General features: G+C 49.8%; 5 protein-coding genes across 5 annotated transcripts, besides 1 other annotated feature; 1 reads left to right on the top strand and 4 right to left on the bottom strand.

The window, feature by feature from the left end:
• Positions 1-17946: part of a sequence feature (contig 1.84 954..621812(-1)) that runs on past both edges of the window.
• Positions 550-7647, bottom strand: ANIA_04965 (CCR4-NOT core subunit CDC39; the record flags this gene model as incomplete). Its single annotated transcript, XM_657477.1, has 4 exons — positions 550-555; positions 590-6501; positions 6558-6882; positions 6937-7647. The coding sequence occupies 4 exons, from the start codon at positions 7645-7647 to the stop codon at positions 550-552; spliced, it is 6954 nt and encodes a 2317-aa protein (XP_662569.1).
• ANIA_04964 (TatD family hydrolase) lies at positions 8597-9648 on the bottom strand (the record flags this gene model as incomplete). The annotated part of the gene is made up of 2 exons (XM_657476.1): positions 8597-9556; positions 9604-9648. The coding sequence occupies 2 exons, from the start codon at positions 9646-9648 to the stop codon at positions 8597-8599; spliced, it is 1005 nt and encodes a 334-aa protein (XP_662568.1).
• ANIA_04963 (formin-binding protein HOF1) lies at positions 10597-14132 on the top strand (the record flags this gene model as incomplete). Its single annotated transcript, XM_657475.1, has 7 exons — positions 10597-10639; positions 10694-10798; positions 10855-11141; positions 11211-11402; positions 11455-11553; positions 11613-13890; positions 13963-14132. 7 exons carry the CDS (start codon positions 10597-10599, stop codon positions 14130-14132), a joined length of 3174 nt encoding a protein of 1057 aa, XP_662567.1.
• On the bottom strand, positions 14888-16701 carry ANIA_04962 (uncharacterized protein; the record flags this gene model as incomplete). Its single annotated transcript, XM_657474.1, has 3 exons — positions 14888-15460; positions 16241-16283; positions 16334-16701. 3 exons carry the CDS (start codon positions 16699-16701, stop codon positions 14888-14890), a joined length of 984 nt encoding a protein of 327 aa, XP_662566.1.
• ANIA_04961 (DASH complex subunit DUO1) lies at positions 16934-17747 on the bottom strand (the record flags this gene model as incomplete). Its single annotated transcript, XM_657473.1, has 2 exons — positions 16934-17401; positions 17454-17747. 2 exons carry the CDS (start codon positions 17745-17747, stop codon positions 16934-16936), a joined length of 762 nt encoding a protein of 253 aa, XP_662565.1.

Below are 17946 nucleotides of genomic sequence, written 5' to 3' on the forward strand. Positions count from 1 at the left end.
ACATTTAAAATCTGGAATCTCGAGCAACAAGGGGGCGGGAAGCGAGATCCTGGGATCCAAAGTGATCACCCAATCCATTATAATGCAAATCAGAACTCATTAAGACCATCTTTTATAGCTTATCGTTACAGACCACCACAAGGCTGTAGCAATGGTAAGACACCAAGAGAAGAGAAGGTAAAGGATGTAAAGGAAACAAAATATAAACTTAGAACATGCTACCACGTCCTAAAAATGCATATCCCTCCCAGTAACCCAGCCGAGAAATGATGGTAATTGGAGAACAAACGTGAAACAATGCAGAGCAAGAAGGGGGCTCATTCCATATCCCCACAACCGTGCTCTAGGTTTTGGCACTTCGTGTCATGAGCGGCATTCTAAAACGCCGTAAACGTTACTATGTCGATTGTCGTGTGATCCACTGTCCGATTGTGACAGAGAAGCTAGCAAGCGGACATCGTTGCACCGCTTAGGTTATTGCCCTGGGGCTTTGCTGTTGAATGTGTTGCAGGAGAGCATCGAATAAACGGCCAATCTAGATGATGCCTATTAGAGCTATACCTGATAGTGTAGGGACCTAGTGACTTACCTCAGGCGCAGCCTGAATAAAAGGAAGATGGAAGAATGCATAGCTACTATTTTGTAGCAACTCCTGAAGGGTAATGATTAGTCCCCATGGATGAGGACGGTGAACAATAAGTCGTTCCAGGAGCACGCGGATTATCTGCTGGCGAATATCCGACTCATCCTGCTCCGTGTAATCTGTACCGAAAAGGCGCAGGATCGCAAAACTGAAGAAGTAGGTATGGCTGTTAGGGTAGCGGAGTTGGTTTGCCATTGCGCTCAGAAGGTAATAGCGGGCTTCAGGCCGCAGGATCTTGGCGAGCTTCTCTAGCAGTGCTGAGTGGGCAGAACTCTCAAATGCTGCTCGAGTATTTCCCTTTGATTCATTTACAGAGACTGCCCCCTGGCCAACATAAAGTGCCAGTGCGTTGACAAGCAGTAAGTTGATATTGATTGGAGCGTGAAAGAGACCTGATTCCTTGCTTTCCGTATCATAGACAGCGTCACGGATTTGCTGGATAACTGAGTCGGACACATTGTTGCTCTGGAGTGCATTATCAATGACGTTCTTGATACCGGCACGTAGCAATGGGCCGGCAGTATCACCTGCTATTCTTGGTGCCTCTCGCATTTCCTCCAAGCGTTCGACTTTCAGACCTTCGCGGAATGGATCAGGAAGTTTCTGGAACGAGGAAGGGTAAGCGCTCAAGACCAAATTGCGAAGCTGCGCGCAATGGGCAGGGATAACGTTGCAGAACTGAAAGTGATTTTCAGCAACGAACTCAGGGAAGTCATGATGGAGGATCAACAGAATGCGAAGCATGCCCCTGTATAAATCCATTGTAACAAGAGTCATGGTCGTTGACTTCAACTGCTCGCCAATGTAGGACAGCTGAACTTGCATGATTTCACAGTATGGTCCCCAGCCTGCTCGGTCCGGCATGTTGAGCATGCTGGACATGAAGAACCGATGAGAAACCAATGAGAACCATCCGTAAACAAACGATGGGTAGTACTTGGGTTGAAGAGACAGCAGTTTGTTGGCCAAGGTGAACATCATCTCTTGGTGCTGGTCGCTGTGCTGCAGACCGCTCATGGAGTATTCACAGAGTATGCTTGAGAAAAGCCTGAAGAAAACCCGCTGGTTGAATGCTTCACCTCTCATTACCTGATGATGATTCAGGACAAGAAGCAGAACGGACAGGATTGAATTGAAGTACGCCGATTTGCTGGTCTTCACGGGACCGGTGCCCTCGCCCTGGAACTTGACTAGTAAGACGACCAACTTAGCAAGAGCGTCGATATAGAGGAACGCCTCGTCCAAGCTACCGCTCGGGTTCTGGGACTCGTGTTCAAATCGTGCAACCGAGATATCGATGCTAAGACGGAAGAAGAGCGCAGAATCCTCTTGGTTGGCCATCACCTGTCTCTGGTGCATATCTTTCAAGAAAGCATAGTATGTACGATCAACAGCGCCCGGCGCCTTATAGATACCAATCCATTCAGTGAAGATATACTCCATCTGATCTCGTTTCGATCGAGCCTTGTCCGAGAGTAGCGGGTTCACGACCTCGGGAATTCCAGAGTCCCGTAGCTTCTTGATGATTTCTTTGGCCCGGGCAAGACCTGAATCTTCGGCAAGCCATTTGCTCATCGCTTCAAGGCTGCCAGAGAAATCAGACCTTAGAGCGGACGGCTCCTCGTTAAATAGAATTTGGTCCATTAGTTCGGCTAAGACGTCCAATGCAGCAGCGTTCTTCTGGAGGATAAGCCTCGACAAGATCATGTCAACACGACGAATATCCAAAAGTCCGGCATCTATAAGAGCCACGGTGACAGGGACGTTGAACATATGCTCATCATCGACTTCGGCCAAGACAGTCCAGGTATAGCGAGCAACCAAGGCAGACATGTCACACAACTTGGCCAGCAGGTGCACAAGTACTTCAATCTCTAAAGTGCTTTTAGTCTGTGAGTAAAGGCTTGTGCATGCCTTGAGTGCTGTCAGTCGGGCCACCTCCTCGCCATTTGGCGATGCTACAATGGATCGCAATGCTTGGTTGTATTCTTGAAGAACAGCACTGTCGCGCCCGAGATCTTTCACGTGCTCTTCGGTAGCGTTGCGTGCCGCTTGCTGAAGATCGGAGACGAGACTCTCCACTCTGTCACGCGGATTCTGCGTTTCAAGGAAGCCGTTGAGTTGAGAGGAAGTTCCAACCAGGGCGGACTGTTGCAGTCGGGTATCTTGCTGCGGCTGCGGCGTTCTGTGAGGCACAGCAGGCTGCTCTGCAGGGGTGGAAAGATTCGGGATTGGGGGATATGGTTCTTGGAGAACGTCCGGCAATTGCCGACCAGAATCAGTAGAGACATTCTGAGCGTGGGTGGTTCCTGGACCACGAGCCTGACGGGCAAATTCCTCATATATTGCTAGTTGCTCCTTGTTTAGACCACCTGGAGTCTGCCGGTAAGGTTCAGGGATAAAGAGACCCCAGCGGGTCATAGACGGATCAATAAAGGGTTCGCTTGGGCGGGCTGCCCGGTGGCGCCGACGAGCTTCCAGCTGAGATTCAATGACTTTCTCAATTTCAGGAAGTGACTTTTCTTCAGCTGCCTTCTCAACGATGCCACAAGCAGCGTCGAGGTTGTCATTGACGCACATAAGAATAAGTCCCTCCGGCATAGGTTGATCTGAATATTCTTGCTGGATCATTCGAATATAGTTGGTCATGCTGACTTTCAGGGGCTCCTTGCAGGTTACTAGGGCCAAGCTACCCGCAAGTTGTCTAACCATATTGGCAGCCGCGTGTCGGAATTTCTCCTCATCAAGCTCCATGGCAAAATCTTTGGAAACCAACTGAACAGTGGAGATTGAGGCAATGGTGACAGACCGCTCAACGACAGGAGTAATGATCTCAGCAATCGCGCGTTCCACGGCGGAGTGAACAATCTGCCTAAGAACATTCGAATCCACCATACTGCTTGCCGATGGCGGTAGGACCAAGATCTTATCCAAACTAGGAAGTGTCGACAGGATAGCAGCAGGGGAGAGTCTCTCATTGCGGATGCTCTGGCTAATGCTGGTAAGAGCCATATCCTCAAAAGCTTCGAGGCCTTCTGGGATATTGGCTGTTGACAACGACTCTTCAATGGTCGTTGAACGGTCACGAATGATAACAGAAGGCTCGATAGCCTTGTGGTCGATTTCTAGGTCCTTGCACAGAACCTCAATCTCGAATTTGAGATTCAGCTTCAACTCTGCGAAGTGGTAGAGCTCCATTAGCAGGGCGATGATGTCCATTAGCCAAGGATTTGGTGGTTTGAAAACGGTGGACTTTGTAGCCTGAACAAGCACTTTGCAGGTAAAAGGAATCACAATCGTCAGTCGTTGGCTATCGTAAGCTTCTAATAGAAGCCCCTTGAACCAGATATGCTTGTGTTTGATCGGCTTATCCTTAGCGATAGTCAAAGATCCAAGCCATGAACCAAGATTTTTAAGATGGCCCCTTTCGGTGGAGGATCCCAGAGTTGCTTCCGAATTAAGAAGCTTTGACGTGCTAGCGTATGTCTCTCGGAGAACTTCAACCCAAAGTATTTTGTCATCAATGCGGTCCAAAAGGTCAAGATACAACTGCTGGAAATTCGGCTGCAGCTTAGCGCGTTCCTCCACCAAATAGGAGGCGAACCATTGATGATGGGGGTCTTTGAGGACGTCTGTCAGATCCCGCAGTTTTTCGTCAATATTTTGCTCCGATACATTATTCAGCACGAACAAAATCTTGTCTTGCACCTCTTCATCCGGGTCCTGATAAATTTCGGGCCGAAGAGGAGGGTCAACGTGGATGGATACGAATTTACGATTCGCACCGTCTGGTGCCGCAGACTCGTCAACGTTACCATTCGTGATTGACCCGCCAGTAGTATTATCTTGTCGCCCGTTCTCATCTCTGACTTGGCTCCCCTGTTCACGCAACACCTCCTCTGCTTTCTGGAAGATAGGCGAACCCTGTAAACTGGGAATTTGGAGTAAAAGATGACAAAAGCCGACCCATTCAGGGAGACGATTAATCAGTTGTTCAATAGCTTCGACGCCAAACTTGTACATCGGATCATGGATGTCATGTTCTCGAACAGCTTCCAGTATCATGCCCAGGCCTACTTTCAGAGTGATGCCGTCAACAAGACGGAAGTTGATGATACCACCAAACATAACAGCAGTTTTCGTGAGCGCCTCCAACGGATATTCGTGGTAACAATGGTATTCATCAATGAGGCCATGGACCATGCAGGCGAACAGATCCTGCTCCGCGGGGTCGCGAGAGGATTTGTATTGCCTCATGAGTTCAAGAATTTCTCTCAGAGATAGCTCCTCATGGTACATTTTGCCGAACAGCTCTTGCATTTTCTTGTCCACAGGTTCGGGCAATGCATTCCCAGATTCGCCATTCGCATCGATGATATCATCAAAACCTTCGCCGTAGTTGATTAGTCGGGGATAAGTTTGGATGCAAATTCGTTGCACAGGGGTGAGGTTCTGGGGATCTCCGACGTATTCTTCTAGAACCGACAGCAGTGTAAAGACTGTTTTGACCGACAAGCTGACCATCTGGGGCGCAAGCTGTTCCCTCCTCTGGACACGAAGCTCATCATCGGCCTTGATACGGAGGTATTTGGATAGAAGTGTACCCATGTCCATAAGACCTTTGGATGCGGCATTGCGAACCCACTGCTCCAGTTCAAACGGACCTTTCCTATGAGCGTAACAGGCAAGGTCCATGGCAAGACCATTTGTATATCCAAGAAGGTACTCCAACCAGTTATACTCAATTGCGTGTTCATAAATTGCTGCGGTGGAGGTGGGATCCTGGGTAAACATGGCAAAGAGCTGATCCGCTACCCACTGCTTATCCTGACGCCACGCGCCGTGGAGAGCAAGTTGATATCCCTCTTCTTGTTTCATGATAAAAACAGCAAGAGTGCGGAGGAGAAAGCTTTGCTGGACACTGGTCCAAGGCTGGGGTAAAGCTAGGGCTGAGCACAAGAATACGGGCAGATCATACTGCACGACAGCTTTAATAAGCATTTGGCTTTCTGCTGCAGCCCAAGCAGCTTGCGAATACAAAGCTAGATCGAAGATGGCTCTCGTGGCATCCAGAGACCGAAGAGGCGATTTGGCGGCACGTTCACCTTGCAAACGGACAGGCTCGGGACCGTCAGAGAAGAAGTCGTGCGGGAAGGTCGCACGGAGATTTGGTATTTGAGAAGCATCAGTTCGTGAGTTGATAAAAGCAGTTAGGAAAGACATTTGGGTATCGCGGTGTTCCCATTCGCCCCCCCAGAGCTGTTGAACGTCCAACGTCGAATCCTCTGCGGCTATAGGTGAAAGCGCCGCATACAGCTTCGCGAATTGCCGTGCGTCAAGTCTTAGGCCCTCGCGGTCAAAGTGTCGAAATATGAGCGACCAATTTATTTGCTTGCCGCCGTAGTGGAACCGAACAGCTGCAAGAAAGGTCTCCAAAGAGTACTCTCGCCAATATTGCGACAAAACTAGAAATAGAAGGGCCGATGCGATGTGTTCTTCGCTCCAAAACTCCGGACCGGCCGCAGAAACAGTATCATTCACAGCATCCGAGCTTGACGTAGCCCTCGGTCCCCTGGAATGAAGTTGCCGTACTAGTGCATACTTCGGGTTGACGAAGTTAAACATCTGCAGTGCGGACGCCACTTCAAATGGCATATCCACCCCCAGTGCCTGGTATCGAAGACTGGCAGCATATAGCAGTTTAGACTTAACGTCGTCGGTGAAATTGCGAGGTGGGTATAATATGAAGCGTTCGATCGTTATGCCAATAAATGAATTGTTAAAGTCTTTCGACGCATCCGAGGGACTCGCTAAACTCTGAAGGAAAGGTGTGATCGAGTTCGCGAGAATAGCATCAGCTAAGCGTAACATGTCAATTAGTGCATTCCATGTGAGCATCATATAGGCAGCTTACCTTTCACGCGCAAGTCCGACTTATTCGCGGTCTTGAATGTCAAGGCCAGGGAAACCTTGACGATAGGGTCAAGCTTGAAATGATCCAGGAAGGTAGAAAGATCGAAATCACGAAAAATATCGCCTTCTGACGCATCGACAGTCTCCGCTATCTTTTGGGCTTGTTCAATGTCCTGCGAAACCTTTTGCATCTCCTGAACTAGAAGTGGGTAGTTTCCTGCATTCTCAACGGACTTGTTCAGACCAGGAAAGATTTGGGGCGCATTGCCCGTAAGCAGGCGTCGGAAATACTTCGAGAAGACCTCCATTCCGTTCGACTCAACGAGCTATTGAAGTATAAGTATCATGTGACTAATATCTTGTACAGGTTAAGCACTTACCTTGTGGATTTGGGCAGCTTTTGTCTCCCACTTCTCGCGGCCCTCTTTCTCCGTAATTGAATCTAACAGCAGGAATACCTGAGCAATCGATATTTTCGCCAATGATGACTGACTTCCGTGAGCCGCTACGGACCCCGGTTTGTCGGGAGGAAATCCGGTCGGTGAATTCACGGTTGTGCCGGACAGCAGCGGAGAGAAGGTTGCGCCTCTGGAAGAACCCGTCCCGCCTCCACCTCCCCCGGAGCCTCCGCCACCCGCTACGGATCCTGCTGCGGAAGCCAGATGCGACCCTGAGGATGGGGTATGAGCTCTGATTTTGGGAGAAGAGAGAGATTGGCTGGGTAGCGACTGGGGTTGCTGCGAGCCAGATTGGTACGAGGCAAAGGGTCCTGGAGTGGAGGCTGGTGAAGGTACGCCCCGACCAAGCGGATGACCCCTTGAGGAGCTCAAGACGGCGGAGAACGAGGACGTAAGAGGAGATGAAGTTGAAACCCCGGGACCAGGGCTATTACTCTGAGGTTGCCCGCGGCCAGAAACAGAGGGGTTCGAAAGGTTAGTCGCAAGCGGTGTCAACCCCCGACGAACACTCGACTGCGACACCGGCGGACCCCAGGGAGATTGCTGTGACCGTGTAGGCCTGGTCGAGGAAGATTTATCGGTGCCAGAAGCAATCGACGATTGGGAGGAAGGGGGAGGGGGAGGGAAGGTCATCTAGGAGACGCGATCATTTGATCTGAGGTTGCTGGTAAAATATTATGTGCGATGATGGTAGTCAAAAAGACAGACGCCAGATGTTTGCCTAATGAGTGGTTCTGGCAAGACAGAGAAACCTTGCGGTGGGGGGAGGTGAGATTGATGGCAATGATCGAGGATGTGTTGCTTGTGGCAGAGAAGTTCGGTAGTCAATGGCACAGAAAGCGAGACTCTGGAGGCGGTGACAGCCTAAGGTTTTAAAGTTCCAAGCCTACTATTGTTACATCCAGCAGCACGCACTACAAAGCAAAATATGTACGAACTTTTTACATTACGCTCATCATATAACTCCGTTAAAGAGACCTAGGTATTTTCTTTCATGCTCCTGAATAGAGTCTCCAGCTGAATACGCTTCGGCATGTAAGCACGTGACGGTTGGGTTTTATCACGTGGCTCGCGTGCGGCTGCAACAAGAAAAACAAACAGAACAAACAACTCTTATCGCAGGGCTCTACTCCGGCCGGCACAGATCAAGCTCCATTTGATGAACACGCTCCATGATAAACCAGTACAAAGGTATTCAAATGCACTTCACTTGTCATGTCTAGCTATTATCTTCCTACTTGAAGGACAACTCCTAGTTTTAAAGTAATTTTTGCTGGGTTTATTGTCGAGCATGAAGACCGACCAACATCCTGCTTGGAACATCTAGAGAACTTCGGATTCAATAATGCTGTTAATATAGAGCAGCCACATCTCGGCCTGGCATCTTTATTGGCTACCGGTCTCTTATGTCAAGAGTATACTCTGAATGGGAAATACGCTTATTTGGCCGTCATATGGTATTCGCTACGGAGTAGCAGGCAGTGGCTGCCGCATGATCTGAATTCACCCTTCTTCTCTAATCTATAGGTCTAATCATGACAAACTCTTTACGTTATATCCCTGTTTTCAACTAGTACCACCTCTAAGACTTCACACCCAACCCAAACATTCTAACACTGTTTTCCCAAGCAGCCGTCGCGACCTCTGCAACCTCGATCCCCTTCAACCCTGCAACAACCATGGCGACTCTTTCAATCGTACAGCTTTCATTCCTCCCTTTTACCATTTCGCCTAACCGAAACTTCCCGTGTTTTCTGCTCCCTGGAAGCGACCTGGCACCCTCCAGGTACTGCTTGATCCTGTCATCTCCTTCCTGAATTTCACACCATGGCGCATCAGTTTCCAGCTGCAGCTTATCCAGAGGAATAGACCGGACCATTTCCAATTGCTCCTCAGTACGAAAACAGATACCGTTCACGCTAATATCGAACCCAAGAGCTGTGAGTTGAATCATTTCCTCCTTTGTTCCAGCAAAGGAGTGCACGAGGCCTCGACGTGGGAGATCCGCCAAAAAGGGTTTAATGATTGAGATGAAATCGGCACAGGACTCCCGCACGTGCAGGAATAAAGGCAGTTGAAGCTCGACCGCAATAGCCAGCTGGTCTCGAAAAGCGCGCTGCTGCGTAGCCTTGTCCGAACGTGTAATATATTCGTAGTCCAAACCTATCTCCCCAAAGGCAACGAGCGGAGACTCGCCTGCAACGCCTTGCTCTGCGAGGATAGTTCTAGCGAAATTCCGGAGTTCCTGAAGGTACCTGGCGCCATCGGCAGTGGTTCTGCCGCCGGCTCCTGAAGCTTCAGAGACATAGATTTCTTTTGCATGGTAAGGATGTACACCAAGTGTCATGGTGCATGTCTCTGGGAATTGGCGGACTAGGGCCAAATTCTCATGCGCGAGGGGCAGAGACATTGTTGTTAGCATGATCTTTTCGCAGCCATATTCTTTTGCGCGTTGTATGACTTCCGCAATGTCAGGCTCGTGATAGGCCTTACCCCCACGATAGATACCTTTGAATTGGTCCGCTGTGAAAGTGACGGCTACCTGCGAAAAGTCAGCATTATGGGTGTCAGAGACTGGAGAATACTCACATCAGCATAGCGGAGGGATGAAGCCGGTGCTTCTGAGGCTGACATTCTGACTATATGCTATAATGTTACGGTAGTGATAAAGGATGCATCAAATGTTGGAGTAGTGCAATGGTTCGTGCCCAGGTCCACTACTGAGCGGGCCCAGCCTGTATTTCTTCACAAAAGATTGGCTTTGCATTTCAAAAAACTTTTTTAAGATAACAGAGGACATCGAAATGTCAACGGTATTGCCGTTTAGTCGTTTTCTTATCCCTTTCGTAGTTAATCTATATTGCCGCTGTGTCAACAATTAACGCTTAAACAAGAGCCTCTCCGCAGACTGGCAGAAATATATAGCTGGTTGAATGCTTAAGGCGCCATACCGCGCTAACTAGAAATATTACAACGACCGTAACATAATTGCATATGTAGCAACTTGACCCTGCCAGCTAATAGTAAGTACCCTTGCCTTATATAGCCACTGATATGGACTAATATTTCGCGGAACGTACGGACTGGGGCAGCACTTACAGGACGCAAGGTGGGTGCCGAGTAATGAGACTTAGCCAGCAAGATATCTGATTTCCTAACTTATTAACGCGAGTTAGTATATGTATTAAGAAGGAGAGTAAGTATTTATTAGAGTTGGTCTCACTGCTCTGCGAATAGATCTCGAGTCTTGGCAGGCGTAGCGCCAATTGCTGCCCAGGTATGGCTGAGGTGGTTGCCCCGAGAAACGTGCACCGTAAATAATTAGCAGCGATCATTCCACCCCATATCCAACTCCACCCAGATCCAGCTGCTTCGTGCTGGTTCTTTCCACTACTGCTCCAGATGCAATTGGGGTGTGTTTTGTGTTCGACCGAATTGATTGAATTGTCTATTTACTCAACCTTTCTGCCCTGCTAAGCGTTTGCTAATCTACATTCTGGGCTGACCCGTCCAGCCTGTCTCACGGTAACTAAATGAGCAAAGGCTGGCCAAAGCTCAATAACTTCAAGACATTATATCACGATGCCGGGTACGGTTTCTGAAGGGCCCACGGTTGCCCTATCTTGTGAGTAGCCCCCAGGCCTCTACCAGGATCTACCTACTAACAAGATCGACGTAGTTGCCAATAATTTCTGGGGAAAGGATGATGCCGGCGTTGCGCCCATGCTAGAGCGCATGCAAGCAGCTAAGCTCTCTTGCGATGAATTGAAGACTTGGTACAATAGTTCGTCACCCATGCCTAGGTCTGACTCGCGAACCCGTCGTTCTGACAGCTGCTAGTCCGCGCCGCGATCGAAGATGAGTATGCACGGAAGCTCCTTACACTCTGCCGCAAGCCTCTCGGAGCACACGAGACGGGATCTCTTCGGGAGTCTTTTGATACTGTGCGAGCAGAGACAGAGGCCATTGCGAAAGCGCATGCCGCCATCGCAGGGCAAATGAAGAGAGAGCTAGAAGAGCCGCTGATCGCATTTGCCGGTGGTAACAAAGAACGAAGAAAGATCATCCAAAATGGCATTGAGCGCATACATAAGACTAAGATGCAACAGACACACACCGTGAATAAGGTGAGCTTGTGGATATCTCAGCGCGGAACCGGTGGGCTAAACAGACAGACTCGGGATCGATACGAGCAGGACTGCCTAAGAATAAAAGGTTATTTGGCGCAAGGTCACATGGTGATGGGCCAAGAGGAGCGAAAGAACAAGGCGAAGCTCGAGAAGACCCAGATTCAGCTAGCGTCTAGCAGCAGTGAGTATGATGCCGCAGTTAAAGTGCTTGCTGATACCACCGAACGCTGGAACAAGGAATGGAAAGCTGCCTGTGATGTAAGCCCTGCGCAGAAACTCCTTGATTGGTTTGTCACTAATAGCGATTTAGAAATTTCAAGACCTTGAGGAAGAGCGCATCGATTTCACCAAGAGCAGCCTTTGGACATACGCCAATATTGCGTCCACAGTGTGCGTAAGCGACGATGCTGTAAGTCGACCGCTCCATGCGCGTGCGGCCTGATCAAACCGTGGCTGATTGAGTAATAGTCCTGCGAGAGAATCCGTCTTTCACTGGAGAACTGCGAAGTCGAGAAAGATATCATCCACTTCATTAAGGAAAGAGGCACGGGTCAGGAAATACCCGCTGCCCCAAAGTTCATCAACTTCTCTCGAGGAGACGTGAACGATGCCAGCTCCGATGTGTCCGAGGAAGAAGGCTATTCTGTAGCTCAATTCCAGCGCACTATCAACCCTGCATTCCGCAGCTCCTCACCGCAGCCATCTACTTACGAGTCTCATCATGAAGCGCCGCCTGTGGACCTGGCTCAGAACGGTCCTTCAACACCTTCGAGCAGAGAGCCTACCGTTCCTTTGCAGAAGCCAACGCAGCCACCGATGCAGCCACCTACGCAGGCACCAATGCAGGCACCAATGCAATCGCCAATACAGCAGCAGCCCCCTCCTCTAGATTTCCGCCGAGGAGGCCACCTTCCGCCAAATTACGATCCCAACCAGCACGGTGAGATTTCGGCTGTGCCACACAATGCGTATCCAACCGATGGTATGACAATGTTTTGCCGAACCGGTCCTCCATCCGAACGCAGCTCAGGAACAACTAGTGGCTACCGCCCATCCAGCCAAGACTCCCATAGTGAAGTCTCCAACGCCACTTCGATATCTAGCCAGGAGCCTCCCAGCGCCAGACAGTCTCCGACCAAGCCAATAAATGGCGTGGCTTTGCCAGGTATAGGTAGCGGAGAGGTACAGCCGGCGCAGAAAAAGAAATTCTTTAGCAACAGTCCGTTCCGACGCAAGAGCCGCCATGACAAAGACCGCAATTCTGGACCCTCTCAGCTTCCTAGCCGAAGAACCTGGGACTCTCCTTCCAAACAAACCACTCCTATCAAAGCTCCAACTCCTCAAAAGCCTCAACAACCTCAGCCACCGATTACGAAGGCGGCAGATGATATTGCCAGATCTGCTAGCCCTGAACCGGTTGATCCAAGGGCTAACTTTCAACTAAATGTTGGAAACAACGTGTTTGATGTTGCCTCTCCAGATAAACCTAAACCGACCAATGGTGCGGAGCCGGCAAATGATGGAGAGGACACCGACCCCATCGCGCGCGCATTAGCGGATCTAAAAGTGGCTGGAAAGCAGTCGGCAACCCGTGTCTCTGCTGATAGGTATCATGGTATTGCTACGCCAGTTCCTTCTGCACCTGCATCGAACTTCACTGCAAACTCCGTGGCCACACCACCCCCGGCATATAACGATGCCTCAGTGAAGCGTCTCGATGCTCCCCAGCCGGCCTTCACCTCAAAGCAAATGCAAAAAACCACCCAGCAATATACAGGTAAGACCCATAATATGCTCCGGGGCAAAGCGAACCCGGTCTCGGTGTCTAGTCGCAGCCCCAGGCAGTCTCAGGAAGCCACTCGAGCGCCATCACCCGCTGCTCCTAGGCGAAGCGTAAGCCCTCAACCGCAACCGCAACAGCAACCGGCCACTCGAGGAGAGTCACGAATGAGTCAATACAGTCGCGCTGCAAGCCCCAATACAAGCCAATACCAATCGAGCAGCGTGAAGAGTCGTCACAGTCAATCCCCAAGTGTCTCTACTCCCCCACAACGCCCAAGCGACTCTCCATATTCGCCTCATGACTTTGCAAAGCGAAGTTCTGCAAGCGCTGCTCCATCGCCAACTACAACCACAGCTCCCAGGGCACCCTCACCGAAGGAGTTTGCCAAGCGATCTTCTCAGAGCTCAGCTTCTCGAGCCGCATCCCCGCAGCCACAATTCAAGCAGCAAGCCTCCGTCCCTCGAGCTGTATCCCCACAGCCGCAATACAGACAGCAAGCTTCTGCCCCTCGAGCTGTATCCCCACAGCCGCAATACCGACAGCAAGCTTCTGCCCCTCGAGCTGTATCCCCACAGCCGCAATACCGACAGCAAGCTTCTGCCCCTCGAGCTGTATCCCCACAGCCGCAATACCGACAGCAAACGTCCATTCCACGCGCGGTCTCACCCAATGACTTCGCCAAGCGGCCCTCTCAGAACTCTATGCCAAGGGCTGTATCACCCCAGCCTCAGTTCCGGCAACAAGCTCGACCTTCGAGCGCCGGTGGAATGGAGCTGCAGCTTTCACAGCCGGATATGTACGGCAGTAGCGGCGACGGATACGCATCCCCGCAGAGGGAATCTAGAAGACCAATGTCGTACTATGATGGTGGTAGTCAGCGCAGTCGATCCAGGAGTCGATCGATGGCGGTCGCGGATCCAGGAAGACAGTTTAGCCGTGATGGCCGCCCCATTTTGCACTTTGGTATGTACCAGCTGTACCGGCCAATCATCCATGTCATGCACACCTTCATACTAACCTTTACTGTCCTGATAGCCCGCGCACTGTACAGCTACACCGCTGCCATTCCTGAAGAACTTGGATTCCAGAAAGGTGATGTCCTTTCCGTTATCCGGCTTCAGGATGACGGTTGGTGGGAAGCTGAAGTCACTACCACCCGCCTAAGGACGGGGTTGGTGCCAAGCAATTATCTCCAGATCATTTAGATCTCAATCTAACCCTACCTGCCCTCAATCACTACCGGCCATTTACTGATGTTCATGGCTATCTATGATGAGATATCTTGTTCCTCACTCCTTATTGCTTCTATGATGTGCTCACGAAGTGAATACCTTGATGTATTGTTTTCCCGTTTTCGTCACGTTTCAATCCTTTTACTTACGTTCGCTCTTGCTCACTATGACCTGCGCATACTCTGTCGTTTTCGATAATAATCTTTCCTGCCTTTTCTCCTTCTTTCTACAGCGATTATGCTGATGGTTTGGGCTCTGGATTTGCTTGGGATTTTTTGATGTTAAGGGTTTGATTTATAATCGGGATTTGATTTTAGGATTTTGTCCTTCAGAATGGCACTTATTGACTTTTTCTCCTTACTATACCATTGTGCCTGTAATATACTAATATGCAAGGTGAAGTGATTAAAGGGGAAAGGATATGTAAGCTCGACCAACTGAAAGCCCGTTTCAACTCCGACGAAAGAGTCGGAGAACATCGGAGTCGTCAAGCCCTAGAACCCCCCGTACGGTTATCTTGAGATGGTCTCTGTCAGCCTGTCAGTCTATTTCCACCCGCTATACTCCGTACATCGAGTTTCCCTTTCTTCAAAATGACAGAAACAACCACTGCCAATACCATCAGTTTACGTATCCCTTCCGTCTTGATTCCTCATTCGAAGCATGACTTTGTTTTGAGGTAGAAGTTTCAGAAACGTCGAAAATTGACACCCCGGGCTATAAACCTATTAATCGGCCCTTCCGCACGCATAAACCATACATTTGAATCCTTCCGGAGAGTTCAAGACTTTAGGGACCGTGAGCTTGCAATATGGCTGATTCCTTGCTTCGAACCCAAAGCGCTGAATCATATCCTCCTCGTCCTTTTTATTCTTGTTCGAGTTAGGTCCTTGACTCAAACTGCCTGAGGTCCTGGATTTCCCAGACCAGATCGAGCTGCTTTCGTCTTTGCCTTGGTCTTTGTCCTCACTCTGGAGTTGGCGCTCCCTCTGACTCGTATATATTGCGAAGGTAGCTGAAGCGGAATTGTACGACTCTTGGAAGTTAGTGATGGTAAAGGAGAGATGTGAAGGCGGGGGGGACGGCGTGACGTCCTTTGCGAGGTAGCAGGACATGAGGACGTGGTCGTTTATGTGCCCACAGCTGTTCGTAACGCGTTGGACCTGGCACATCTTGGCCTCCCGGGTTTGGCTTTCTCTCCAAGGTGGATGGGTGTTGGCTAGACAGGAAGGTGCAGAGTAAATGTGAGACTGTTCTTTGGGCGAGAGGACCGAGTCTGTCTTGGATGGGGTAGGGCAGGTCTAGAGAGAAAGATTTGGAAGCTGGACGCTTCTTTAATGACTGCGTGCAAGAGCGGCTGCAAAGCATATAAGGCAGAAGGAAGAAGATGAGCATGAAGATGGTAATATGCGTTGATCTAGCGGTAAATGTCATTGTGTTGCCGTGCTTGCACTGTTTAGGAGGCGACATTGCAGCTTTATCCTTGGAAAAAGGAAAGAACTGTGCAATGAAGCATTTGTGTTGAACAAGGGTATGCATATAAGAACCAGTATAGTATACTGGAAATATTTGATATTATTTGCAAATTAGAACAATATCTCAGTATGTACAATGCATCCAACCACTAGGACACGCTAATAAAAGTTCAAAAGGCTGAAGACACTGAAGATTCATGCACTAGTAACTCGGTAGTTCAGTATGCAAAGAAAATGCTCAACTCAAACAATATACAATGAACATCATAGAGGAAGTCGAGGTGTGAAGAAGTCGCTTAGTATAGGCTAGAATTTTGCGAAAATGACAAAACTCATTTACTCGTTGTCGACAAACGAGTTCGCGAGCCGGCCAATAACAGGAACCTCAAAGTGCTCGAGTGTATCAACTGCGACTGTGAGCTTCTATACGGAGATCTGATGATTGGCTCTTACCGTCGCGATAGGCTTTCAGGCTGAGGAAGCCGATCAATGCAAGGTCGCAAATAAATAGTAGCCATGAAAAGAAACTGGACCATGAGAATATAAGGTGGATTATCTGCACCGCATGAGCATGAGACCTCAGGAAAATGGCCAGACACAACTTACGAACATGACAGTGAACAACATGCTTGACTGCCATGCGTGAAATCTACATCCGGCGCACATTAGCCAAGCTCGTGAAATTAACATTCAACATACCGAACATAGTCGCTCTTGTGCTCGAGTAAAAGCAGAAAAACCCCGCCGGCTGGAGGAAGAAGCAGATATGCCAGCATAGCCTCGACATCCATCCGAATGGGGAGACTTGTTTCAAAGGCCCCTAGATTCCATCTGCCACTCTCCACATCCCCTCTACCGTACCCCGTATTGCCGTGCCCACTTGTATCTATGTGGCCGCTGCTCGCGAACTGGCTGGGAGATGGGAGGCCGCCCGCGGACGTGAACCCAGGAATCGAGGGAGAATGGAGTGGTGATCGGACGACGGGGGACTTGGAACGGTTCTCGAGAGACGGCGAGAACGCGCGCTCCACTTCGGGCGACTCGTCCTGGTAGGGAGCGAAGTTCATTGTGAAGTGATCTGGGGTTGTTGAGTGGTCTTGAGCTTCGTTGTTATCATATACAAGTCCTTATCGACCGCGTCAGGCGGTGATGTCTTGGCGCAATACAGAAATGCTTCATCGATGTTACACTGGGCTTTACTCTAAATTCTAATATGGAATCACGGAATGCTACATGGGTATCATTTTGCTCCAGACCGAGCGATTGAATTGGTGCTCTGAAAGAAACCAGGTCTCAAGTTCATTGCCTTCCCCGGCCACGCGTCACTCCTGGTCCCCGCGCAATCCCACTGACCGGTCGCCGCGTAGTCGTCGTGGACGGGTTCGTTCCTGACGTTTTAGATGTAGTTCTTGTGCCGCTTGTGCTGGTCTTTGAGTGAGATACACTCGGTGACCTCCCTATTCCGCTCCGAATCACCCGTCCCCTGGAAACAATCCGTGTGCCTCTGGTGCTCGTTGACTGTGCCCTCTTTCTCTCATCCTCCTCAGCCTTTCGTGCCGCCGCTTCCCTCTGTTGTTGAAGTTCTCTTTCCCGCCTTTCCGCAGCTTGTTGTCTGAGAAGCTCCTCGTTTTCTAGGTCGGCCATATCTTGTGACGCGCCCTGCCAACTGGGGTTAAGTATGACCCGTTGGTTATGTTCCGTTTGAGACAGGATGCGCGTCCAGGTGTTAAGGAGGGTAGAGGCGGAGTTGACCGTACGTGAGACAGTCTGATTTACCGTCAATTTGAGCTTCAATTGTCAGGATACGACATGAACTTACCTCCATATTTCCTTTTGCCTTGTCGAGACTGCCCAGCAGCCCCTCTATAACCTGATTGACGTTGCGCACAATTCGTAGTTCGTTACGGAGGGCAGCTTCTCGCGCTTCTTGACGGTCAAAAAGCGTCTCTTCATCACGGTCGGTATCTGCAGGTGGCGGGGAGTTTTCTTGCTTGACCGCGGCCTGATTCAATTTCTTCTTTCCACGTTTCGAAGGCGAGTCCCAGAGTTCGTCAGAATCAGAGTCGGACAGCTGTAGACGATCCATTTCTTCGGCGGTGCTGTAGGGAGCCATAGTGGGTATTTTAAATCGCGTAGACTGGAAAGTGCAAAGTGTAAACAAAATAAAGAGTGGACAAGCAATTAAGGTGTAGAGGATCTCTGGGGCTGAGGGGTAGACTAGACTAACTATGAAATCGACTCGTCAAACTGCAGTGAGGCTAGAGTGGTGGGGTGTGTGTTCCACTGTGAGCTGGCGCTTAATTAATTGTGTG

This window comes from Aspergillus nidulans, chromosome III (genome assembly GCF_000011425.1).
Source record: "Aspergillus nidulans FGSC A4 chromosome III".
Classification (NCBI taxonomy): Eukaryota; Fungi; Ascomycota; class Eurotiomycetes; order Eurotiales; family Aspergillaceae; genus Aspergillus; species Aspergillus nidulans.